Source organism: Phyllobates terribilis, unplaced genomic scaffold (genome assembly GCF_046119375.1).
Source record: "Phyllobates terribilis strain yellow unplaced genomic scaffold, ASM4611937v1 Scaffold_3__8_contigs__length_932513732, whole genome shotgun sequence".
NCBI lineage: Eukaryota > Metazoa > Chordata > Amphibia > Anura > Dendrobatidae > Phyllobates > Phyllobates terribilis.
Genome location: NW_027362763.1, coordinates 398262230 through 398290119, shown reverse-complemented (window position 1 = coordinate 398290119; position 27890 = coordinate 398262230). Strand labels below are relative to the sequence as shown.

Below are 27890 nucleotides of genomic sequence, written 5' to 3'. Positions count from 1 at the left end.
TCAGCAGCGCCGCCTTTAATTCATATGGGCAGCAGCCACCTGCAAAAGTATCCTCCATTTATGGGCACAAGATGCAGTCCCTTCTTTGAGCTTAATTATTACAAAGGTAACTTATCTTTTTAAAATGGACTGGATAGAGGCCATAATCAACAAAGATAAATAAACTGAACGTTTTTTCCTAACATGGTCCTCTTTTATTAATACCCAGATAGTATCTATGCGTCAGGCGATACATAGCTGTTTCCAATTTACTAATTGATATATGAGAGAGCAAATAGGTGGTAAAATTCCTGTTAGACTTGATTAATACTGGGACATAAAGTTGTGGATATGTGCCTGGGAAGGGGAAGGGGGGGGGGAAGGTTATAGTTATAATACGCCATCTTATATTCTAAGTTTTCCATATTTGTTTTTGAGACTTTCTTTACTCTCGATAGACAATGTTTGTATACTTTGAATTTTTGTTCAATAAAGACGGTTTATAAAAAAAAAAAAAAAAGGAAATTAAATATGGCATCTAGAGGAGTTCAATTCCTACAAATTTTTTAAAAAATATGTCGGTAAGAGAGCAGGAAACGTTTATTTGCAAAAAAAAAGGACAGAAGTCAAACATAATACATGACACCTTATATACGACCATTGTACTTTTCCCACTAGACCACTCCGCATTCATTCAACCAAGGATCCTGAAGAATATCTCCTCTCCTGTGATACTGCCATTAGCTCTCTATTGAGCTCTCTCTTTTGCTCTTTACATTCTCCACCGACCTTTCCTTTCTCAGTGGTTTGTATAATCCATGTTACTGCCCTGCCTTTCTGCCCATTTTCACAGCATGGCACCAAGACACCATTGCTCAGATTTGTTTGGGTTCAGGATAGGGTTTTTTTTATATCACAATTGTTAGAGCAGACAGAGCTTTTCTTTAGGGAGATGACCAAGGTGACATTTTGAAGAAAGGGTCCATTTATACTGCGCATTACATGACAGCTGGCCAAAAACATGTTTGCTGGTCGGCGGTCATTTAATAGCCAGCTTACACAGGCTGACCCCGCTTGAGATATGCACTGAACGATCAGTAATACATGGCTCAGCGCACATAGACAATTGTGAATGAACAAGCAATCCTAGGAACACCTTTTCACAATGAAAGAGAAATGTAAAAATGCCAAATGCTCTGGAGGAAACCAACAGAAGAACCTATGAGACATCTTCATTGGAGGACACCAGATGTGTAAGATTTGGGGGTGGAGAAAAAACACTAACTGGGATAAATAATGATCAATTTAAAGTCTACAGAACGCTAAAGCACGATTGCAAAACTGCCATCGGGGGTATATATAAAGACATATATAGACTAAGTTAGTAGAAACCAGAGCTACTAAACAATGAAATCATAAAGGAGCAAAAATGGAATAAAATACTGAGGTTTCCAATCTAGTCTTCTCACTAATAGACATTGTCCAGACACAATGTAATCCAATAGAGGCATTAAACTCCAGGAGAAAATCTAATCTAGAGAAAACATAGTTCTTATTCAGTATATGATTATTCTTTGGTTGTAGCAACTAACTGTACTATGTATTCATTCAATCAATCAATCATTTAGTTATTAAAACCAGAAGAGTTTAGGCTTTTATATCTGGACACTTAGTGAAAATAACTTCCAGCAATGTTTCAGATCAATGAATGGTTATATCGTCTAATTAGATTGTATTGACTCAGGTTTCAGATCTATGACTGTGTATTAATAAATTGGTTTTTCCATGATGCTATATTACATACAGTAGCAGTTATGTCTGCTGACTACAAGAACACCACTGATTTTCAGCTTTCCTAACTTCACCCTGCAGTGTCGGCTTAGAGGCGCGTACATCAGACATATCCATAGGCCCCTATGCTCCTAATCTCTGTCAAACTGGTGACAAATGTGGTGGTCTGCTCTGTTAATTGTGTTTTCTTTTGCTTTTGTTGTGTGTTTTCCTTTCTGTGTTTTATTGTGGATTTGACGCAGCTCTTTGTAATTCTACTTTTTTAGCACAAAAATGAGGCGATACCGTACTTAAAAATGCAATTGCTACTTTAAATGCTTTTTTTAGGTTCTCCAAAGAAGTTTATAAGTAAAAGAAAAAACACACATAGTCTATGCGCACAAAGTCTTTTTACAGGGTTCTGCGCTAAACACTGATAAATAAAGTCTGTGTGCACATAGCCATAAAAAGCACAGATCCACAGTCTTTAAACACATAGTGGGCATGAGGTTTCATGAAATCACATCCAATTAAATCACAACTGTTAAAAGCAGTGAATTTTGAGCATAAAAAAGCAGCTTTTATACTACGTGGGAATGTGGCCTTATTCTATGGGTATATTAGACACAGCCTGTTTCTTTAACGAACTGGAAGGAATACCTCTCCAAGGAATTCGCTTTCCTCTTCTTGCACTCTTGGCTGATCCCATACAGTTATTTCTAACATTCGCTCCCTAAAATTTTTCCGATGCACATGGGAGTAAACAAATGTTTGGTTCCATTTTGGTTCGGAGCTTTTCTTCACTGTTTTGGTCCTCCGCTTACTTTTATCGCTGCCGAAAAATAGAGTACAGTTACTCTTTGCCATCTAGTGGCAATTCATAGAACTGCAAACTGGTATTTACTGTTTATGTCATTTATGAATATTGCTTTTTTTTGTTAAAGGGGTTGTCGCCTTTCAGAAATGTTTTTGGCTATAAGTTCCACAATAAAAAAACAAACTGTGCTTTAGTTACCTGATAAAGTCCAGGGCCGAGTCTCCGCTGCTGCTTTACCATCTGCAGCACTGTCACAGGGCCACGTTGCCAGTGTGGCAAGCCATCAGTGAGCGCAGCAGCTCTGAGTAGCTCTACATCAATAGAACCACTGAGCTCCGTTATTGTCTGATGATGTGACGTCAGCGCTGCAGACAATAACAAAGACCTGGAGCAGCAACAGAGACTCAGCGCTAAACCTGGGGAAGGGAAGTAAAGCACAGTTTGTTTTATACTACTAATAGACTTATAGGAAAAAAAAATCTGAAAGTGGACAATCCGTTTAATCTCTGAGATAACACATGTCTTCATAAAGGTTATCTCCAGATTATAACAACATAATAAACAAAGAAAAGAAGATATATACATAATAAAAAAAAAACTTTCATTATATAGCGCCAATATCTGCCGCAGCACTTTACCTTCTATCCGGAAGAAAATACATTTTTACATAGGGATTCCTGGGGCGTCCATCTGGCCTCGGTGGGAGATCTATTGCTTGTAGCACAGTGACTATTAGATGATGTTCTACTTTATCATACAATAATTTTACCTAAAGCAAATGACATAGAATTAGTACCAGTGTAATAACAGTACCCGAATTATATACACAATGTTCCATTAGACTGAACACCTATCTTCCATCATGCATAAAACTGTTCTACTAAAAGGGTCTTCACCAATCAGATGCCAAGCTTCAGTGTTTATAAAGTTTCACAATGAAGGGAGGGATCTGATTGGTTGTAATAAGAAATTGTCCTTACAATATCAACATCTCCACCTCCAGCAACGTCCCATCTGAAATATAATAAATCTAAAGTGTATGGGAAAAACAGTTTACAAACCTTATACTGTAAGGCCACATTCACACTTTGTGTAGAGAGTGGCACAAAGTGGAATCAGACCTATCATTACAAGCAGCCTTCAACCCCTTGGTGACTGGGTCATTTTTCATTCCTATCCTTCCTTTTTCCAAGTGACAGAACTTTTGCATTTTCCCATGTACACAGCCTTATCAGGGCTTATTTTTTTGCATGACAAAGGGTCATTTTGAATGCCATTAGTCATTTTAACATATAAGGTAAAAATTCCAAGAGCAGTAAAATTGTGAAAAATATCAATTCCGCCATTGATTTTTGGGTTTTCCTTTCAGAGCGTTCACTGTATTAGTAAAAATAACCTGGTAGCACAATTTTCCAGGTCAGTGAGATTATGGCATTAGCAAACTTGTACGATTTTATTATATTTTAATGGTTAAAAAAAGTTCTGAACTTTGCTAAAAAATTTAGTTTGCTTCGCCATTTCCTCAAATCCGTAACTTTTTTTTATTTTTTAGCTGATCAAGCTGTTTGATGGATTGTTTTTGTTTGGCGCACCTGACTGATTATTATTATTTATTATTATAGCGCCATTTATTCCATGGCACTTTACATGTGATAGGGATATACATACAAAAACAATTACAATGATCTTTAAAAAATTGTTAACGACTGATGTTTTTATCGATTGATTTTACAAACAGTTTTGATTGTTTTTCACTGTATTTTTTGGGTTAAGTGCGAATGCCAAACAATACCACCCCCACCCCCCTCCCGCTAAGTCTGGCATTTCGATTTTTTTTCTGTTTTGGCATTCATTCTATGGGATTAATATTATTATGTTTTATTAGTTTGGGCAACTATGCGGCAATACCAATTATGTTATTTTTTAATTACATTAATTTACATTTTGCTATTTACATTTGGGGAAAAGAAGATGGTTTAAAGTTTTTAAAAGTGTTTTTTTTGCTTTTGGCATTTTTTTTATTAAACCCCTAAAGAAGGCACCCCTCGATCAAAAACTCATGAGTTGTCATGGCAGCCATCTTGAAGGCCTGTTAAATATTGCTTAAAGAAGCACTCCTCCCATCAACGTTTTTATCCTCTTAATATATTGCAGTCATCACATTATACAGCACTGTATTTATCATTCTCCTCTTCAACTTCTGACCCAGCTGCTCCCGGCCAGGGACTTTTGTAATGACTCATGAGTCATACAAGGAAAATTGACCTCCTGTTTCTACATAGAGCTTAGAAGGATTCATCTACTCAGTTTTTAATCATGTGATGTCATAGACCTAATGGAAAAGAGAAGAATTAACTGGGTAGAAAGACAAAATGAGAAATTGTAAGTACACAGTGCTGTATAATATGATGATTGCAATATAATAAGAGGATAAAAACTTTGATGCAAGCGCTTCTTTAAAAGCAGCATTTAAGAGGATAGGGCAAGCTGTGATCGTATCAGTTATTCTCCGGAGCTATCTAATGCAGCCAGCAGCCATGCTGTAAAGAGCCGACTTAGCTCCTGAGGCTGCTCAATGTAGTGGTTGCGCACAGCAGTGGTACAAGTCTGGTGGCCGTTGCTAAGGGGTGAAAATGATTTCTAATGAACAAAACGAGAGGATGGAAAAGGTGGGCTTGTTTAGCGTAGTAAAAAATGTCTCAAAGTAGATCTTATTGATATATATATATAAATACATATGTGGTCAATACAAAGGACTGGGATATGATATATTCCTTCCAAAAACCATACTAAAGACCAGGGGGCACTCATTATGGGTGGAAGAAAGAAGATTCCGGAAAGGGTTCTTTACAGTCAGAGCAGTCAGACTGTGGAATGCCGACCACAAGAGGTAGTAATGGCAGATACTATAACAGCTTTTAAAAAATGGCTGGATGATTTCCTCAGTACACATAACAGTGTGGGTTATGGATAATTTAGTGACAAAATATACAATTGGTGGAAGAGGGTTGAACTTGATGGACCTAGAGCTTTTCTCAACCTATGTAACTATGTAAAAGGATAGGTGATAAATGCATAACTGCTTTTGGTTTGACAGCTGATTATTAGAACAGGGGGCTTGTGTGGACGGAGCGGTAGTGAGTACGTGCGACCACTGCTCCATTCATTCTCCATAGCAGAGGTGGTCGCACATAGTCACTGCTACGTAACTCACACATAGATGTCTCAGCGGCCAGAGAGCAAACATTTATCATCTTCCCTGTGGCTAGGTTACAATTGATTGCAAGACAACTCCTTTAATTCTAGGAAATGATCCTGGAACTGTTTTTATAAAAAAAGATGAAGAAAAAAATGTATAGGAAAATCAGCCCTATATTGAAGCACTGTTCATTATAACTAGCCTTTTATTCACCCTACAAAGTGTCAGGAGCCTTTCTTTCCCGCCTGACAAACGATTCAATACTGCAAAATATTGCACACACTAAGGTTACGTCCTTTTATAAGGAAAGTCATAGGCAGATGAATGTAGCTGCTTGTGTTGATCATAAAGGCCATGTGGGCTCTTCTGCCCAGAGACTCCCAGGATGCTGTGAGGTCCATCACAAAGTGAAGAATGGGGGGAAAATAAGGCACAGCAGGAGGAGCATGTTCTCCTACAGGCAGTGCTGGACTGTAATGTACAAGTTACTTTATGGTGCTAATATAAGCATCAAGGGAATAATTTACATGGCAGATAAGAAAAGAAAAATAAATCCAGGATATTGCCGCCTGAGTGAATATCATTCAGATATAGATAGGTTAATGAATGTATATATCATCATTTATAGTTTAGATGCTACATAGGGCATAGAGCACAAGGGTGAATGTATCATCCCCACGATTGCTATGGGGATCATCAAGCACATCTTAAATGGGTTTTCCCATGAACAAAGTTAATTTTAATTAACATTTTAATCAATAGATCTTTGAATAATAATAATAATAACTTCCACAATTGGATGTGTTTAAAAAAAATGTTCCTGCGCTGAGAAAATCTAATAAATGTGCCCCTGCTGTGTACTGTGTAATGGCTGTGTCTGACTGTACAGGAACATGGTCTGATCATACCACAGCTCCTGGGCAGAGGAGGAAGCACAAGAGTATACAGACAGTACAGCAGGGGATTCTTTCTTTGAGGTAAAACATTGCTTAAATACAGGCAGGGAAATGTTTTACCTCAAAGAAAGAATCAGTTGTGATTCCCTGCTGTCTGTATACTCTTATGCTTCCTCCCCTGCCCAGGAGATGTGGTATGATCAGACCATGTTCCTGTATGGTCAGACACGGCCATTACACAGGGGAACATTTATAAGATTATCTCAGCACAGGAACAATTTTTTTACACATCCAATTGTGGAAGTTATTTAAATTCCAATATCTATTAATTAAAATGAACTTTGTGGGAAAACCCCTTTAATGTGCCATTCTCCAACCCAGACATCAGTGCCTCTACTCTGCATTAACTACACAGTGCTAATCTATAAGCGAACAGGTCACTAGACTGGGATCACACGGTGTCTCTCATACAAAAAGATAGGGATGCAAATTCCAGGCCCTCTTGTTATGAAATTGGGAATGGCATTAGGTTTTTGTTGTGAATCAGCTCCAGTTAAAGGAAGAGAGACTCCGATTCCAGCAATGTGTCACTTACTGGGCAGCTTGTTGTAGTTTTGATAAAATCACCGTTTTATCAGCAGGAGATCATCATTAGAGGACTAATAAACCTGCTTACACGTAGTCAAGCATATTCGTGAGCTCTGTATAACCCCCGTCCAACCACTGATTGGCAGCTTTCTGCCTATGCACAGTGAACACAGAAAGCTGCTAATTAGTGATGTGGGCAGGGTTATAAAGAGCTCAGCATTGAGAGAACTGGTACATTTGTGGCTGAAAAAAAACAGTGGTTTTAACAAAACTGCAGCAAGTAGTCCAGTATGATCACATCCCTTGAATTGGGGTCTATGCCCCTACATCATGCAGCTTTCAGTTGGGGTAGAAAAACCTGGTGTTAATGCCCAACTGACATTTCTCCTAAGTAGCAGACATATCCACTTTGTGAATCGTTTGCATAATATAGGTGAAATTTAAAGTACAAAAACTATTTTATGCAACCACAGTCTCCTGCAAAGAAAAACTTGAAAAGAGGCACACTGGTATTATATGTTGTTTATGGAGGCAAATGTTTATTAGAGGGTTTTTTTGAAAATAGCAATTAAATTGCTGGGGGTCTGACTGTTGGGACCCCCAGTGATCCCAAGCTCAGTAAAGCCTATACTTCAATGGAGCTGAGATGTGTATGCTCTCCTCTCTATTCCATTCATTGTCTATGGGTCTGCTGTAAATAGATGAGTGCTGTACTCGGCACTTCCATAGACAATGAATGGAGCAGGAGTCGACCATGTGCTTCTGTTCTATTCAAGACAGGGCTGCAGAGCTCCATTTTTGGGATCACAGGGCGTCTTATCCTATGGATTCCGATTTTGACAAAACCTTTTTGTATGGTGTTGTTGTTCTCTTGCCATAATCTCACATCTTTGTGAAGTATTCCCTGGTCACAAAATTAAAGATGGTATCCAGCTGTAACGTGAAATACTTACAGACAGCTGTCCTGGCAAGACCTGAGGTGCATCTTTAAGAGCTCCAGGACTAGTTGGAGATATAACAGATATTGAAGGCCTATCCATCTTCTGAGATTCAAAGGAACTGGAACCTTGAATGAAAAGTGCATTAAATGACTGGCACAACAAAGCTCAACTGCATATAACCACTAAACTTGATAAGCCACTGAAAAAATAGGATACAATGGGTGCATCGACTTACACCGGCATTAACCCATGTGCAGGTACTGCAAGACCTTAGGTATCCAAGGTTACTACCACTAACAGCTAACTAACTGTCACTATATGAGTGGTCGTAACCCTGGATACCTAAGCTACTGCAATGCCCTGCACATAAGGAAAGAGACATAGCGAATCAGAAAAACGTTGTTACATTTCTAATTGGAGGTATTTGCTAATATTATTATTATTACACCCACAACATTTGAGATAGGATATTGGAGATTGAAATACCCCTTTAAATATGTAAATACACAGTAAGAAGAAAAAACAAGAATAGAAACTTTAAACTGGAAATTGTGCGAAAATTTAATTCTGCAGCATTTCAATTTCTATTGCTGATTTTTGCTGCAGATTTCATCAATATAATGTAAAGAGGAGAAATCTGTAGAGATATACACATTTAAAGATGCAGATTTTGTTACCAATATTTCCCCTTTAAGAAATATTCATACAAGGCAAATTTGTTGCAGAAATTTCCAAATGAAACATCTATTCCTTACTCGTGATTGTCGCTGTTTCTGTATGGATTTTCTGCCACAGATCTGCTGGATGAAGCAAAGCATTCATCAACATATCACACATTATTATTTGTTATGCGCTATGCTTTCAGCGCGGACACTTAGTAGTTCTCTTTATATGTCTTTTTCTTTCTCTATGCGTTACGACATTTCCATTGAATTAAAGCTGACTAATACTGCACCATTGTACTACGTGATCAACAGTTTCTGCTTACACAATGTTATTGCCACTAATGAAGAAACGTATCGCTGTCAGAGGAAATCTTCTAAAGCATACAACAGAGTTCTGATGCTCCAAGGGCATGATCACACAGAGTCTTTCTGATGTGGATTTTTCAGGCTGGAAAATCCACAACTAAAAGCGCTTTTTGATGCTGATTTGATGCGATTTTTGGCACTATGTTCAGCAAGGTTTTTGACGCATTTTAACTATAATATAATATTTTTGTCCATGTTTCTGTGGCACAAAATGCTCCAAAAACAGAAAAACCGCCATAAAAAAAAAACACTTTTTTTTAATGCTTGGAAAATGCAACAAAGAAGTGACATGATGCTTTTTCTACCACGTAATGAATGGAAAGCTTATTGCACACGGATGTGAACCGATGAACATACCCTGAGGCAGAGTCATTCACTTACCTACACTGTTTATTGGGAAGACTGCAGGCAAAAAATGTGTGAGCGCCCTCTAGTGGCTGATTATGTGTAATTTACTGCTTTTTAAAGACTGATTAAAGAATCTAAATAACTACAACCTCTGGCAAAAATGATGGAATCACCGGGCTCGGAGGATGCTCATCCAGTTGTTTAATGTTGAAAAAAAGCAGATCACAGACATGGCACAAAACTAAAGTCATTTCAAATGGCAACTTTAGGGCTTTAAGAAACACTAAAATAAATCAAGATTAAAAATGTGGTACTCAGTAAGGGTAATTTTTTTCAGACCAAGCAGAGGGAAAAAATTATGGAATCACTCAATTCTGAGGAAAAAAATTATGGAATCATGAAAAACAAACACACAGAAGAACACTCCAATACATCACTAGTATTTTGTTGCACCACCTCTGGCTTTAATAATAGCTTGCAGTCTCTGAGGCATGGACTTAATGAGTGACAAACAGTACAGTCATGGTCAAAAGTATTGAGAATGAGACAAATAGTCATTTTTCCAAAGTTTACTGCTTCATTTTTTGTAATGGCAATTTGCATATACTCCTGAATGTCAAAGAGTGATCAGCTTAACAGCAATTACTGTACTTGCAAAGTCAATATTTGCCCAGAAAATTAACTTTAACCCCCAAAACACATTTCAACATCATTGCAGTCCTGCCTTAAAAGGAGCAGCTAACATCATTTTAGTGATTGATCCATTAACACAGGTGTGGGTGTTGATGAGGACAGGGCTGGCGATCAATCAGTCATGATTAAGTAAGAATGACATCACTGGACACTTTAAAAGGAGGCTGGTTCTTGGTATCATTGTTTCTCTTCAGTTAACTATGGTTATCTCTAAAGAAACACGTGCAGCCATCATTGCACTGCACAAAAATGGCCTAACAGGGAAGAGTATCACAGCTACAAAGATTGCACCTCAGTCAACAATCTATCGCATCATCAAGAACTTCAAGGAGAGAGCTTCCATTGTTGTCAAAAAGGCTCCAGGGCGCCCAAGAAAGACCAGCAAGCGCCAGGACCGTATCTTAAAATTGTTTCAGCTGCGGGATCGGACTACCAGCAGTGCCGAGCTTGCTCAGGAATGGCAGCAGGCTGGTGTGAGTGCTTCTGCACGCATTGTGATGGCATTGTTGCAAAGTACTCATAGCAGTAGCAAAGAGGTCACTGTTTGGGGCACTGTCATTATAGGGGAAGCGCAGCTTTTCGTAAATGCCTTCAGTAAGGCAAGGAAACGTACTAGGGCAAGCATAGAATTCAGAAAATGTTGTGACTGTCTTTAGAAATCTAAAACCAATAATTTACTAATCACGAGGTGGAGCATCAAAAGCAAAAAAACGTTATATTGTACAGTTACTTTAACATTAATAAAAAGCACCTACTAGATTCTAATGGAGGATGGGAGCTTTCAGGGATCCTTGGAATGTCACTGCAGGAAATACGAAAAGCAATGAAAAAGAAAGAAAATATTACATCCATAAAAAGTACTGGAGGCAACAAACACAAAAGACGTACAGTATTCGGGAGAGATCTAAGAGAGAAAAATCATATTATGGCACTTAATGAAGCATCACGTGAATGTTCCTCTGCTGGATTTATATGTCATCTAAAGGAAAACAACATATCCCTCCACATGAAATCAAGTAAGAACCCATACACACTGTTAGGGGCTCTACTCCATACAGCACAGACCCATATTATAGCCATGTGCTGCAGGCAATAACTGACACTGAAAGCAGTGACAGAGACTCAGTGCTGGACCTGAGCAGGGTGAGTAATGCGCATTTAGTTTTGTTTTTTTAAATAAACTGCAGCCTGGGGACAGAGGTTTTACGAAACTGGAAAACCCCTTTAAGGCCAAACTTAAAGGCTCTGCACTGATTTTTTTTTACTGTTAATTAGGCTTCATAAATGCAAAGTTAAGCAGCTTTCTAAGCAGTCTTCATTAGGGTTTGTATAAAGATATGCAGTGGAGAGTGGGTAAAGTACTTAAAGTTTTATGGAGGGCAGAGAAAACAGTTTATAGACCAGGAGGAAAGCACAAGGAAAGGAAAGTACAGAATTAGAGCTGTGCTAATGATGAAGACAGCAACACCCTGGAAATACACAGAGTCTATGTTACTGGGAGACAGGACAGGTTATGTGGCCAGCATCCAGGGCTGTCTTCAGGTGTGCTGTGGTTTTAGTTAGTACGTACATAGTAGACAACTACAGTATGCAAATAACAAAAACAATTTTATTGGGAGATCAACATTGGTATACATTATTTTGAGACAGCCAACTTGGATATAGTAGCAGACACTCATCCTCACAGATACCCAGGCCATGACCAAGGTCCGGGATGAATCGAAACGTTTCCCTTCTCGGACTATATGGACACCAATGCGGACCTCCCAATAAAATTGTTTTTTATTTTCATACTAAGTCTTGTGGTTGTCTACCATATATTTCTGGCGAGAATAATATGAAAATTCAATCTTGCTGCAAACTGAATATCAGGGGGCCTGAAAATGAATGAAGGAATGACAACTACAATCTGAAACCTAGTGCAATTTTATTAAGTAAAGGTAGCCTTTAACAATTGTAAAAATAAATTTTTCCATGTCAAAAGTGTCCAGAGCCTTTAAATTGAGTACAGAAAAAGATTGGTAGAAACAAGGAATTCATGGTTGCATGTTATAGGGGTTGTCTACCCTTTTATTAAATTTTTAATAAGCAGTTCAAAAAGGTGGCTAAGGGAGGTACGGAGAGAAATCGGTAATGTTTTTTTTGACCATGCAGGTCACTTTTAAAAGTAAAAGGGATGAACAACCCCTTAAATACATATTTTTCTAAGTCTTGTTTTTTCAGGCCAGCCTAAGTCAGACTTGTTGAGGATAGGGAGTCTGCCACAGACTCTGTAAGATCCCTTGTAACATAAATTAAAGTGGTCACATATGGACTCGGTCACAGTTTCAGTAATATTTGATGGCAAAAACAGCGATATTCTGTGCGATTATAACAGAACAAAAAAAATTATGAAAACCCCCATAAAACTCACTAATGTAAATTTGAACTTTTCTTGTTGGTCTTTTAAAGCATTTAATTTATATGCATGTTCCTAGTGTCATAAAAAGACAGAAAAAGATACTTATTCCAAAAATGTATATAAAAATGATTTTATTTTCTATCTAGATAAAAAAGAAGAAATCTAAATACTACTGTACCCAATGGGCCGGGACACGATGATCTCCACTTGTGGTTCTGACTTTGATTGTAAAATTATATTGTAAACATCTTCATTTGTGGCTCCTGGCAGCGGCTTCCCATTCCATTCTAGAACTTCATCACCTTTAATGGAGAACAGACACAAGTCTTGAAAAAATTTTACAACAGAAAAATGTGGGCATTAATAATTCTTGATTGACACCAGAATTAGAACATATAGAATATGACACAAGACAATCACGCTCTACCTATTTGCATGAACATGGCATTGCTGTATTGCTGAGTGCGAGGAAGAGAGAACACGGGGATAGTTAGTTAAATTAGTGAGGTGGGGTGATAGGTTAGTCTAAAGAAATGTGCTTAGGTGAGGTAATAGGCTAGTCTACAGAAATGTGCTTTAGGGCATACGTAAAACTGGAAATATTGGGAATTAACCAGACTGTCTTGGGTAGTGCATTCCAGAAAACTGGTGCAGCACGAGAGACGTCCTGGAGTCGGAATGAAACGTTCGGATTATAGAGGATGTCAGTGTTAGGTCATTAGCGGAAAGGAGATGATAGGTAGGGTAGTAGACAGAGATGAAGGAGTAGATGTAGAGCGGTGCAAAACTGTGGAGAACTTTGTGAGTGAGAGTGATACATTTATATTGGATTTTGCTGCGGAAAGAAGTGCTGGAGACGGGAGAGGCAGGATCGGATTATAGAGGATGTTAATCTTAGGTGATTAGCGGAACAGAGAGGATACATAGAGTGGTAGACAGAGATGAGTGAGAAGATGTAGGGGGGTGCAAAACTGTGGAGAACTTTGTGGGTGAGAGTGATAAATTTATATTGGACTTTGTAGCAGATGGGCAACCAGTGCAAAGACTGGCACAAAGTGGAGGCATCGGTGTAGTGCTTGGACAGAAATATGATCCTGCTGCTTTCATGATAGATTGGATGCCATAACATTTTTGAGGGCATAGTAGCGTAGTATGAGCCCACTGAATCCTATAGATGAAGCAAATGCAGTAGCATGCTTTACACCTATCCAACTTTATTTCATGAAGTTCTCAATGTGACATTCTCAAGCCGATATCACTGTATCCGTAGTGATGCATTCAAGATACAAACGTAGCGATCATTAAACATTCAAGCATGGCACGCTATATTGTTATTTACTTCTAATGGAGCAGCACTGATACTCAGTTTGCCTTTGAACAATCTGCACGCCAAGCAAATGTTCTTAAAACAATATGTATCTTGGCATAAGCGCTTCTAGGGATATTTTGAATATATATATTGTAACATACCTGGCGGCGTCCTTGCATAGTGGTCCATCTCCCACTGTGCAAGAGCGCGCACTTGATCTCCTGTCCAGAATGTCTCTCTGGCTTCCCTCCATGCTGTCTGTTTGTGTCTGTTTCTGCTGCTTAAGGGCGGCGCCCGATCACTTCCTGCTTTTTGTACCTGCTGTGGGTCACACCCCTTGTGCGTCCTCAGCCTATTGCTGTCTGTCACCTGGTATATAGCTCAGCTGCTCCCATCTATCCCTGCCTGAGCATAGTGTTTCATTCAGTGTGTGCTTGCACTCTGAAGGTGCCAGGTCCCGTTCTGTGTTCTCTTGTCTGCCTATCCTGGAGGCTGTATTTCCAGGCCTGTCTGAACACGCTCCTAGCCTGTTCCTCCTGCCTTCTAGGGGCCGATTACCTAGACCCGTTCCTGTATCTTGTCTGACCTGTCTGAACACGCTCCTAGCCTGTTCCTCCTGCCTTCTAGGGGCCGATTACCTAGACCTGCTCCTGTATCTTGTCTGTCCTGTCTGAACACGCACCTTGCCTGTTCGTCCTGCCTCTCTGGGGGCCGTATTCCCAGACCCGCTCCTGTATTCCGCTGCAGTGTCGGTCTCCTCCGTACACTCAGTTCCAGTCTGAACTCTCTCCTATCCTTTACCTGTTTTGCCTCTATGTCCGTTCCCTTCCTTTTTCTGCAGAGTCTGAACTTGTACCTAACTCCTGCTTGTTGTCTCTGTACTCCCGTTTGTGAGTTTGTGGTCCACTCGCTACTTCTCTGCTAGTACCCTGTGGGTGTCTGGCTCTGCCTTTCCCTTCCTGTCTGTTCCGTGTGAACAGAGCCCTGTCCCCCCTACTCAGCCTAGCCTGCTCTGACTCCTTTGCTCACCGCTCCGGTGGTTCTAGCCTGCTCTGACTCCTTTGCTCACCGCTCCGGCGGTTCTAGTCTGCTCTGACTCCTTTGCTTACCGCTCCGGCGGTTCTAGCCTGCCCTGCTTCTGCCCACTGCTCTGGCAGTCCTGTCCTGCCCTGCTTCTGCCCACTGCTCCGGCAGTCCTGTCCTGCCCTGCTTCTGCCCGCTGCTCCGGCAGTCCTGTCCTGCCCTGCTTCTGCCCGCTGCTCCGGCAGTCCTGTCCTGCCCTGCTTCTGCCCGCTGCTCCGGCAGTCCTGTCCTGCCCTGCTTCTGCCCGCTGCTCCGGCAGTCCTGTCCTGCCCTGCTTCTGCCCGCTGCTCCGGCAGTCCTGTCCTGCCCTGCTTCTGCCCGCTGCTCCGGCAGTCCTGTCCTGCCCTGCTTCTGCCCGCTGCTCCGGCAGTCCTGTCCTGCCCTGCTTCTGCCCGCTGCTCCGGCAGTCCTGTCCTGCCCTGCTTCTGCCCGCTGCTCCGGCAGTCCTGTCCTGCCCTGCTTGTGCTCGCTGCTCCTGCAGCCCCGTCCTGCTCTGTTCTTGCCCACCGCTTTGGGCGTTCCCTCTCTGCTGTGGTTGTCTACCGCATCTGCGGTTCTGTGACCCAGTCTGTACTGGGTCTTAACCTTTCTGTGCTCCAGCCCATCCTTTCGGCCAGTACCTCCCTGCCTGCATACTCGCCTGTATCCACCCATCTGCATACCTGCCGTGTTTGCTTATATCCACCAGTCTGTGCCAGCCTAACCTGCCTGTTCCTGAGTCCCAGTGTGTACTGGGTCCTATCCCGCCTGTGTTCCTACCTGCTAGTGCCTCCCTGTCTGCACTCTAGCTGTGCTTGCCTGTACCCCTCTACCTGTATTGTTCCTGAGTCCCAGTGTGTACTGGGTCCTATCCCGCCTGTGTTCCTACCTGCTAGTGCCTCCCTGTCTGCACTCTAGCTGCACTTGCCTTTACCCGCCTGCCTGCATACCAGTCGTGCCTGCCTATACCCTCCAGTCTGTGCGCCAGCCTAACCAGCCTGATCCAGTAATCCCTGTGTGGGTCAACCCCCGTGTCCGGAGTTTGACCTGGAGTAGCACCTGGTCCCTCTGCCCGGTTTCTCCCTGGTGCACTGGCGTCGTATGCCGTCGTGCCATCTTGGTCGGATCGGCCAGATACTTAGTCACGCCCCTCCAGGCACTCTCCGGTTCATGGTCCAGTGGAATCACTACAATCACACGCACACGCCGCTCAGCCCGGGCGTGTGCATAACATATATGTGTAGTCTAAAAAATCATAGATAATCCCTCTTCCTCAGATAAAAAGATAGATCACAATATCAACTTAATGTAAATATTGTTATGCCAAAAAAGAACAAAGAGAGAGACATGTATTGGCTATCCAGAAAAATGATATTTGCAAGCATTCGCAGCACAGAGGCCTCTTCATCAGGAAAGTTTACAAACGAGTGACTGAGACAAGAACACAATATTTAAGATCTGTTACAACAGGACATTTGTGCATGGAGTGGATGGGGTGATGCCTCCTACACTGTGTGCAGAATTATTAGGCAAATGAGTATTTTGATCACATGATACTTTTTATACATGTTGTCCTACTCCAAGCTGCATAGGCTTGAGAGACAACTACCAATTAAGTAAATCTGGTGATGTGCATCTCTGTAATGAGGAGGGGTGTTGACTAATGACATCAACACCCTATATAAGGTGTGCTTAATTATTAGGCAACTTCCTTTCCTTTGGCAAAATGGGTCAGAAGAGAGATTTGACGGGCTCTGAAAAGTCCAAAATTGTGAGATGTCTTGGAGAGGGATGCAGCAGTCTTGAAATTTACAAACTTTTGAAGCGTGATCACCGAATAATCAAGCGTTTCATGGTAAATAGCCAACAGGGTCGCACGAAGCGTGTTGGCCAAAAAAGGCGCAAAATAACTGCCCATGAATTGAGGAAAATCAAGCGTAAGGCTGCCAAGGTGCCATTCGCCACCAGTTTTGCCATATTTCAGAGCTGCAACGTTACTGGAGTATCAAAAAGCACAAGGTGTGCGATACTCAGGGACATGGCCAAGGTAAGGAAGGCTGAAAAACAACCATCTGTGAACAAGAAACACAAGATAAAACGTCAAGAATGGGCCAAGAAATATCTTAAGACTGATTTTTCAAAGGTTTTATGGACTGATGAAATGAGAGTGACTCTTGATGGGCCAGATGGATGGGCCTGAGGCTGGATCAGTAAAGGGCAGAGAGCTCCACTCCGACTCAGACGCCAGCAAGGTGGAGGTGGGGTACTGGTATGGGCTGGTATCATCAAAGATGAACTTGTGGGACATTTTCGGGTTGAGGATGGAGTGAAGCTCAACTCCCAGACCTACTGCCAGTTTCTGGAAGACAACTTCTTCAAGCAGTGGTACAGGAAGAAGTCGGTATCGTTCAAGAAAAACATGATTTTCATGCAGGACAATGCTCCATCACATGCATCCAACTACTCCACAGTGTGGCTGGCCAGTAAAGGTCTAAAAGAAGAAAAAATAATGACATGGCCCCCTTGTTCACCTGATCTGAACCCCATAGAGAACCTGTGGTCCATCATAAAATGTGAGATCTACAGGGAGGGAAAACAGTACACCTCTCGGAACAGTGTCTGGGAGGCTGTGGTGGCTGCTGCACGCAATGTTGATCGAAAACAGATCAAGCAACGGACAGAATCTATGGATGGAAGGCTGTTGAGTGTCATCATAATGAAAGGTGGCTATATTGATCACTAATTTTTTGTTTTTTTGTATGTCAGAAATGTTTATTTCTAAATTTTGTGCACTGATATTGGTTTACCTGGTGAAAATAAACAAGTGAGATCGGATTATATTTGTTTTTTATCAAGTTGCCTAATAATTCTGCACAGTAATAGTTACTTGCACAAACAGATATCCTCCTAAGATAGCCAAATCTAAAAAAAAAAAACCACTCCAACTTCCAAAAATATTAAGATTAGATATTTATGGGTCTTTTGGGTTGATTGAGAACATAGTTGTTGATCAATAATAAAAATAATCCTCTAAAATACAACTTGCCTAATAATTCTGCACACAGTGTAGACAAAAGCAAGAGTGATAAAACTGAGGTTTTGGGAACAAATTGGGAGGTAGGAAGGGTGAAGACTTAGGGATCTGGGGTCAGTCTGGTGGAGGTGAGAAGTCTGTCCATGTAGTGAGTCACAAATCCAGGTGTCAGATTGAGACTTTTTGTCTAAGACCTGAACATCCTTATGAGCTAGAAATCCCAGATTTTCATTTCCCTGTTGTTGAGCATTCAGCATTAAATCTGTCACACTGTTTCCCGGGTCCCAGAAATGTTTCCTCACTGGCGTGTCCAACTCATTCCTGACAATGTCCTGGTGCAGATTCATCCTCATTGGTAGTTTTTGTTTTGTTTCCCCAGTATAGGTACCACTAATTCAAGCTCTGGATACTAACTGGGTTTGTTAATGCCGACCTCTTCAGTTTCTATGTAACTCCATGTGCTATTGGTGCAGATGCAAAAGAGTCAACCAATTGTAGGGTAGATAACCACCAGATAGGGCGTGTCTTATACCGTAACAACTGTATTGGGAAGCTGCGCCTGTGCCCCAGCGGGAGTGCACACCAGCAGGGTTGCGCATGTGCTAGAGGCAGCCACCAAAAACATTGAAGGCGCTAGCTACGGTGACATTGTTGAAGCAAATGTTTGTGGTGCACCGATCATTCAGTTAAAAATTGATACATACGTAGGTGATTATTTAACACACGTGTGTCACCAGGTTTATGCTGCCACATCTGAGAGCAGTTATAAGAGTGACCGAGGCCCTGGTTCCCTTACGGGTTTCCTGCTATAGTTTTGATAAAACATTGTTTTACTTGCTGCAGCTCTGCTAGTCCTCTGAATGATGAGCTCGAGCTGTGTAGTCCTTGCTATTCATGAGCTCCAGCTACCGCCACACTGCTGACTGGCAACTTTCTGCCTATGCATAGCATACACAGAAAGCTGTTAATCAATAATAGAGGATGAGACTAGCCAAAGATCAAAAAGATCACTCAACATTTTAAAGGGATATAAACTGATGGTCAATCAATGGGTGTCCAACCCTTAGAAACACCATGAATTTGTAGAATTCAAAGGATGGTGTATTATTGTACATAATCCAGAGGTGATTCTGTACATGTAGCAGTGGCTGGTATTGCAGCTAAGCCAAACTCAACAGCAGTCAGTTGCATGATGTTGCGTCTGTGGCCACCCCCCCGCATGGTTCCCCTCCTCCCTCCATGCAGGGACGCCAACGTGCTCACCGCTCCAGCCGCAGCAGCATCCCCCGAGCTTCTCTTCCTCCTTCCTCAGTGCACACTGCACTGTCTCCCGGCGGTGCACCTAGTGCGCACATGCACATAATCCCCTGCTTTTAATGGGGCAGAGCGCGCATATGGTAAATGCCCCCAGCTAACAGCTAGGAGGCATTTGCTTAAAGTGAATAACTGCAAGATGTCTCCCAGTCAATAGCTGGGAGGCATCTTGTATAAAAGGCACTCTCCCCGATTGGGAGGTGCCTGAGCAATCCCTATAGTTTAGTCTTAGTAGTTTTGGTATGTACAACTGTATGTTAAAAGGTCCCCCATCCTTAGTCTGTTAAAGTTATTCCCGTATCCTGTGTTCCCATTAGTCTAGTATAGTTTGTCCATGGTCCTGTGACCGCTTCGGCGGTATCCTAATTCTGAAACCGCGTCGAAGGTACCTATAACCGAATCCCTGGTCCCAGTGCGACCAGCTCCAGAACTGTTTCCTGATTACTGCGTGTGTGAACAAAAACCTATCTTATAGATCCAAGCTGTCCGTACAGTCCGTCTGTCTCCGTATCCTGCTCAGCAGTGTCTCCGGTCATGTCTCCCTGTTCAGCAAACCCGACCACTTGGGATCGGCAGCTGCATTACCAAGGTCAGCCAGGGAGTGGTACCTAGCGGCTACCTGCAGCCCAGTCTGTCTCCACCATCAGGAGCTTCAGTGAACATCTGGTAGCCACTCAGCTACGGCCCTTCCTAGGCAGAACGGCCCTGTAGCATAGTGGTTCCACGAACCACGTGCGCCACATGCGAGGATGACACATGATACAAAAGCAGTGGCGCTTTAGTGCCTCAGCCCAATAATTATTAATTAATTATCATAGGTTGGCACTAGACATCCAAACAGATTGACCATTTATGACCTATCCTTTTAATTGTTACTAATTGACTTATACATTGAGGCAAAATGTTATCACTTAAAGGGAACCTGTCAGGACAATCCACCCTTCCCTCCCCCACACCTTCCAAACTGTTTATATGGTTGAGTTGCCCTCTGAAGAATAATGTCATACATACCTTTAGGCTATGTGCCCACGATGCAGAAATGCTGCATATTTTTTCCGCTTCTCCCTGGCAGGAAAAACGCATGCGGATTTTATATGCATTTTTCCCGCCAGGTAGAAGCGTTTGTCAGGCATTTTTTCATGCATTTCGGCATGCGGGTTATCAAGCGCTTTTCCAAGTAATTTTAGTATCACTTGGAAAAGTGTTTGACAACTTGGTAACACTATATAAATCCATGCAACCGGCATGGATTTATATAGTGTGCCCAAGTAATAGTTTAAAAAAAAGAATAAAAATGTTAAAAAATAAAAAATAAAGATTATACTTACCTTCCGATGGCCCGCGGTCTTCTTCTCCGCTCCGTTCGGTCTCCCCGGTGTCTCGCGGTGGTGTGAAGGACCTGCGATGACGTCATTGAGTCATGTGACAGGTCATGCGACCGTCGACATCAGCGGTCGCGTGACCTGTCACATGACTCTATGACGTCATGTCAGGTCCTCACACCACCGCGAGCCGCCCAACACATCGCACGCATCGCTGAGGAGGCCGGGGGGACATTGGAAGGTAAGTATAATCTTTATTTTTTATTTTAAATTCTGTTTTTTACAGGTACTATGGTACCCGGGTCTGGATGAGAGTCTCCTCTCCTCCAGACCTGGGTACCATCTGCACATTGAACCGTGTGATATCCGCATGTGCAGATGCAGTGATGCAGATGTCACGCGGTCCAATGCAAGTCAATGGCGGCGATTACGCTGCGTGTCTGCAAAATTAATGGACAGCACATGCGGATTATCATTGGGGACCATGGGGCATGTATTACCAAGCGGTTTTTAAGCGTTTTTGCTGCGGGAATTCCGCGGCAGAAATGCTTGAAAAACGCATAGTTGGCACGCAGCCTTACTGATGAGATCTGTTGCTCAGTGACTGAAAAATCCTCATTTTCATTCATATATAAGCTCACTGGCTTGACTGCACAACTAGTGTGCTGTCACTCAAGCAGGAGATGGGGGGCATTGATGGGGAACAGAGCCAAAGAGGCAAAGTATGGGTAAGTGCTCCTTCCCGAGCACTTAGGCATCATTCACATATGAATTAAAACAGTGATTTTTCAGTCAGGGAGTAACAGATTGCAGAGGTTAAGGTATGGATGACATTATCTGTCAGAAAGCAACACAACCATATAAACAGTTGGGGGTGGATTGCTCTGGACAAGGAACAATGAGCTCGGTCCACTCAGGAACAGAAGTTGAAGCCTAAAAAAGATAGATTGTGTTAAATTTGTATTTCATCATAAAAATCTTATTTATAGTTTTTTCTTTTTTTATTAACAGATTATTAGTGTGTTGGAAGGACTAGACGCTCATAGTGCGAGCTAGCTTAAGGTTTAGAAAGCAAATGTTCTTTATAGTTGACCACATCCTAGAAGAGATACAACACAAAGCAAGTGCTGACCCAGCAAACAAAACCCTTTACTTAGCAAGATTAACCACGGCACCAGCAGCAAGCAAGACTAATTTGTTACCTATTGATATTTATTTATTTTTGAGCAATCTAATGCCCCATGGGAACACCAATTATTGTACCATCATCTACAATTCGCAATTAAATAAAGAGATGGAAGAGGATGACACTACTTCAATTACAAGTATATATATATATATATATATATATATATATATATATATATATATATATATATATATATATAGGCATGTTCATTTATATACATGTTTATATACACGAACACAGACATGTATCATATATATATATATATATATACAGTACAGACCAAAAGTTTGGACACACCTTCTCATTTAAAGATATTTCTGTATTTTCATGACTTTGAAAATTGTACATTCACACTGAAGGCATCAAAACTATGAATCAACACATGTGCAATTATATACTTAACCAAAAAGTGTGAAACAACTGAAAATATGTCTTATATTCTAGGTTCTTCAAAGTAGCCACCTTTTGCTTTGATGACTGCTTTGCACACTCTTGACATTCTCTTGATGAGCTTCAAGAGGTAGTCACCAGAAATGGTCTTCCAACAATCTTGAAGGAGTTCCCAGAGATGCTTAGCACTTGTTGGCCCTTTCGCCTTCACTCTGCGGTCCAGCTCACCCCAAACCATCTCGATTGGGTTCTGGTCTGGTGACTGTGGAGGACAGGTCATTTGGCGTAGCACCCCATCACTCTCCTTCTTGGTCAAATAGCCCTTACACAGCCTGGAGGTGTGTTTGGGGTCATTGTCCTGTTGAAAAATGAATGATGGTCCAACTAAACGCAAACCGGATGGAATAGCATGCCGCTGCAAGATGCTGTGGTAGCCATGCTGGTTCAGTATGCCTTCAATTTTGAATAAATCCCCAACAGTGTCACCAGCAAAGCACCCCCACACCATCACACCTCCTCCTCCATGCTTCACGGTGGGAACCAGGCATGCAGAGTTCATCTGTTCACCTTTTTTGCGTCGCACAAAGACACGGTGGTTGGAACCAAAGATCTCAAATTTGGACTCATCAGACCAAAGCACAGATTTCCACTGGTCTAATGTCCATTTCTTGTGTTCTTTAGCCCAAATAAGTCTCTTCTGCTTATTGCCTGTCCTTGGCAGTGGTTTCCTAGCAGCTATTTTACCATGAAGGCCTGCTGCACAAAGTCTCCTCTTAACAGTTGTTGAAGAGATGTGTCTACTGCTAGAACTCTGTGTGGCATTGACCTGGTCTCTAATCTGAGCTGCTGTTAACCTGCGATTTCTGAGGCTGGTGACTCGGATAAACTTATCCTCAGAAGCAGAGTTGACTCTTGGTCTTCCTTTCCTGGGGCGGTCCTCATGTGAGCCAGTTTCTTTATAGCGCTTGATGGTTTTTGCAACTGCACTTGGGGATACTTTCAAAGTTTTCCCAATTTTTCGGACTGACTGACCTTCATTTCTTAAAGTAATGATGGCCACTCGTTTTTCTTTACTTAGCTGCTTTTTTCTTGCCATAATACAAATTCTAACAGTCTATTCAGTAGGACTATCAGCTGTGTATCCACCTGACTTCTGCACAACACAACTGATGGTCCCAACCCCATTTATAAGGCAAGAAATCCCACTTATTAAACCTGACAGGGCACATCTGTGAAGTGAAAACCATTTCCGGTGACTACCTCTTGAAGCTCATCAAGAGAATGCCAAGAGAGTGCAAAGCAGTCTTCAAAGCAAAAGGTGGCTACTTTGAAGAACCTAGAATATAAGACATATTTTCAGTTATTTCATACTTTTTTGTTAAGTATATAATTCCACATGTGTTAATTCATAGTTTTGATGCCTTCAGTGTGAATGTACAATTTTCATAGTCATGAAAATACAGAAAAATCTTTAAATGAGAAGGTGTGTCCAAACCTTTGGTCTGTACTGTATATATATATATATATATATATATATATATATATATATATATATATATATATATATATATATATATATACACAGTGTGTATATATATATACACACTGTATATATATATATGTACACTATATATATATATATATATATAGTTATGCACACGCCCGGGCTAAGCGGCGTGTGCGTGTGATTGTAGTGATTCCACTGGACCGTGCCGGAGAGTGAATGCCTGGAGGGGCGTGACTAAGTATTCACCCGATCCGACCAGGGTCGCACGACGGCATACGACGCCAGTGCACCAAGGAGGAACCGAGCAGAGGGACCAGGTGCTACTCCAGGACAGACCCCGGACACGGCTGTTGACCCACACAGGGGAATACAGGAACAGGCTGGTAGGCTGGCACACAGACTGGTGGGTATAGGCAGGCACGACTGGTATGCAGGCAGGCGGGTATGCAGGCAGGGGGGTAAAGGCAAGCACAGCTAGAGTGCAGACAGGGAGGCACTAGCAGGTAGGAACACAGGCGGGAAAGGACCCAGTACACACCGGGACTCAGGAACAATACAGGCAGAGGGTTACAGGCAAGCACAGCTAGAGTGCAGACAAGGCTGAGCAGGGAGGACAGGGCTCTGTTCACACGGAACAGACAGGAAGGGAAAGACAGAGCCAGATACTCACACAGTACTTGCAGAGACAACAAGCAGGAGTTAGGTACGAGTTCAGACTCTGCAGAAAAAGGAAGGGAACGGACATAGAGGCAAAACAGGTAAAGGACAGGAGAGAGTTCAGACTGGAACTGAGTGTACGGAGGAGACCGACACTGCAGAGGGATACAGGAGCGGGTCTGGGAATACGGCCCCCAGAGAGGCGGAACGAACAGGCAAGGAGCGTGTTCAGACAGGACAGACCAGACGCAGGAGCGGGTCTAGGAAATCGGCCACTAGAAGGCGGAACGAACAGGCAAGGAGCGTGTTCAGACAGGACAGACCAGAGAACACAAAAAGGACACAGTTCAGACACGGGAGCTGATACCGCAAAGCAGGAGACATACAGGACTCAGTTCAGACACGGGAGCTGAAACCGCAAAGCAGGAGACATACAGGACACAGTTCAGACACGGGAGCTGATACCGCAAAGCAGGAGACATACAGGACACAGTTCAGACACGGGAGCTGATACCGCAAAGCAGGAGACATACAGGACTCAGTTCAGACACGGGAACTGATAACGCAAAGCAGGAGACATACAGGACACAGTTCAGACACGGGAGCTGATACCGCAAAGCAGGAGACATACAGGACTCAGTTCAGACACGGGAACTGATACAAAAAGCAGGAGAAAAGAGACGGGACCTGGCACCTTCAGAGTGCAAGCACACACTGAAGGAAACACTATGCTCAGGCGGGGATAGAAGGCAGCTGCTGAGCTATATACCAAGTGACAGACAGCAATAGGCTGAGGACGCACAAGGGGTGTGACCCACAGCAGGTACAAAAAGCAGGAAGTGATCGGGCGCCGCCCTTAAGCAGCAGAAACAGACACAAACAGACAGCATGGAGGGAAGCCAGAGAGACATTCTGGACAGGAGATCAAGTGCGCCCTCTTGCACAGTGGGAGATGGACCACCATGCAAGGACGCCGCCAGGTATGTTACATATATATATTTATATATATATATATATATATTGCACACACACAGTATACATAGATATATACACACATATACAAACACATATACACCGTTTATGATTGTGGCTCAGCATTCTCCCTTAGAATATTTCCATATTTCCACAATGTTGCATTCACATTGCCTGATGAAGAAGCTATTCAGAGCAACAGGAAAAAATAGCATCTCAGATCGAAGCCTCTGTATAGACAATCATTAAGGTGTTCATTAAAGATCTATAAAGATGAAAGGTCTGCTTTAATTAGATGTATGTTAAATCCCTTTTTGCTCTTCTCTGCAAACATTGATCCTAACCTAAGGATATTCAGAAAACTAAAGAAAGATAAAGGAAGCTGCAAAAATATAAGTAAAACATTGCACCTCTGAAATAATTGTGTAGGACAAAGGAGCATGTTAATATTAATATACTGTACACACATTCAAGACCCCTGACAGAAGATAGAAATGATATTATAAATGTGAACAATAAGGATCTTATGGTAATCCGAACAAAGACAATTCACTCCAAGGGTATACGTAAGCCTACAGCATAGGTGCTCTTAAATGACCTACAACATCCGCCAGGCTTCCCTTCTTTACTTTGGTGATGAAGGCATACGTAAGCCTACAGCATACCTGCTCTTAAATGACCTACAACATCCGCCAGGCTTCCCTTCTTTACTTTGGTGATGAAGGCACCAAGACGTCCTGCTTCTGTCATTTTTCCACCAACGACCTAAGTATAAAAGTCAAACAGTACTTACAATTAGGGAAAATATGTCAATAAAATGTCATTCCTGAATACAGTGTGCACAAAAGTTTCATTTGCTATAATAGTTATTCTACTTGGTAGAACCTGCACCAATAATGGATAAATTGGTTGTCCTAGATGAAAAAAAACAGTTATTTGATTGGAATTGTCTAGTTATCCAGGAGTTGTAAGTCCAGTATTCATGAATCTCAGAAAAGACAATTTCTGCCTTTTCCCTGGGGCTTGCCTTTACTTATCGTCCCATACCACACTTCTTCATCTGCTCAGGAGCACACTAGAAACATCTTCTAATCCTACATTTATCAATTGTATTAAATGGCGTAATAATATCATAAGGATGGGATGGAAATGACTGCGAGACTGACGTCAAGGGAAACTCTGCTGTGTAGTTCACTTTAATCCATTCCCCCTTTTTCCTATACCACACACCTTTTTCTTCTTTTTCTATTATTGTTTCCACTCTTCTTTATTTCCATCAGTCTCTTTGATACAGAGATATATTAGTGTTTTATTGTACATTAATCATGTTCAAACAACGAGTATTTTCTGTTGTGTCTATGGGACTATAAAAAAAATCAAAACTGGGCAACAGATTTATACTTATTTCATAAATTGTGTATGATATGTTATGTTATATATTTATATATCGTTACACATATTTATAGGTTAACCATCATTTTAAGTTCCATAAAGCAATAGTACACGTGAAAAGAAGAAACATTTTAATATATCTTATTACAGAAATAACACTTTTTCCTCCTGAAGGATCAGTCATTCTCAAAATTTTCAATTCACAGGTAAAATCCGTCTTCAATTAATGCAGGTTTTCCCATTAATGATATAGGAGATGACAGTTGGTGCTTATAAAGTTCTATGAATAATTTTAACTATCGTTTTAGGAGAACCTGCAGCAAAATGTCTATCTCAACCTCCAGTTCTTCCCTCTTTCCCCTTCCCTCTCAATAGAATTTTAAAACCAGTAATGGGAAAATCTCTTTCACTGAATTCAGATTTTACAGATTTTATTCATGAATTGAGAGTGAAAGATCAGTCCAGGAGTCGAAAGAAGCAGATTTCGCTGATAAGATATATTACAAAGTTTCTTATTTTCAAGTGTACTATTGATTAATTTAACCAAACTTAAAATGCAGTCATTAAATACCTTCTTTAGTGCCCACGTAGCGTTTTTGTAGCGTTTTTGCAGAAAACGCTTGTAAAATCGTCTGCCATGCAAAGCAATGTGAATTCGGATGTGCTGTGCACATGATGCGCTAATTAGCGTGCCGAATTCGCATTGCGTTGCAAAACGCAGCATGACCATTTCTACTATGATTACGCTGCAAATTCGCGGCCATTGAGGAACATTGAAACGCAGCAAACCCGCAGGTATATGTGGATTTGCTGCATTTCAATTAAATTCAATGGCCGCAAATTTGCAGCGTAATCGCGGTGCGTGTGGCACCCGGGATGAAGAGGAGACTACAACTCCTCTTCATCCCGGCTACCACGCGGTGAAAATAAGAAATAAAAAAGTTAAAAAAAAACAAAAAACTGTATATTCACCTCTCCGGCGGCCCCCCGTCTGCTCCCGGCGGCGTCCTCTCTCCTTGGCATCCCGCAGTGTACTTGCAGGACCTGCGATGACGTCATTTAGTCAACTGATGATCACG

At 41.7% G+C, this 27890-nt stretch overlaps 1 protein-coding gene across 29 annotated transcripts in view; it reads right to left on the bottom strand.

Moving 5' to 3' along the window:
- The window catches only part of RIMS1 (regulating synaptic membrane exocytosis 1), a 469599-nt gene that overhangs the window by 233273 nt on the left and 208436 nt on the right, over positions 1-27890 (bottom strand). For 28 of the 29 annotated variants that reach the window (XM_073675541.1, XM_073675542.1, XM_073675546.1 and 25 more), the window contains 6 exons: positions 26085-26184; positions 12842-12965; positions 11018-11064; positions 8203-8315; positions 3205-3335; positions 2410-2581 (listed from right to left, as the gene is read on the bottom strand). In XM_073675541.1, the coding sequence (XP_073531642.1) occupies positions 2410-2581; positions 3205-3335; positions 8203-8315; positions 11018-11064; positions 12842-12965; positions 26085-26184 (687 nt within the window). Of the gene's footprint in view, positions 1-2409; positions 2582-3204; positions 3336-8202; positions 8316-11017; positions 11065-12841; positions 12968-26004; positions 26060-26084; positions 26185-27890 lie in introns of those variants that run through there. The other variant, XM_073675549.1, reaches the window with a different exon arrangement.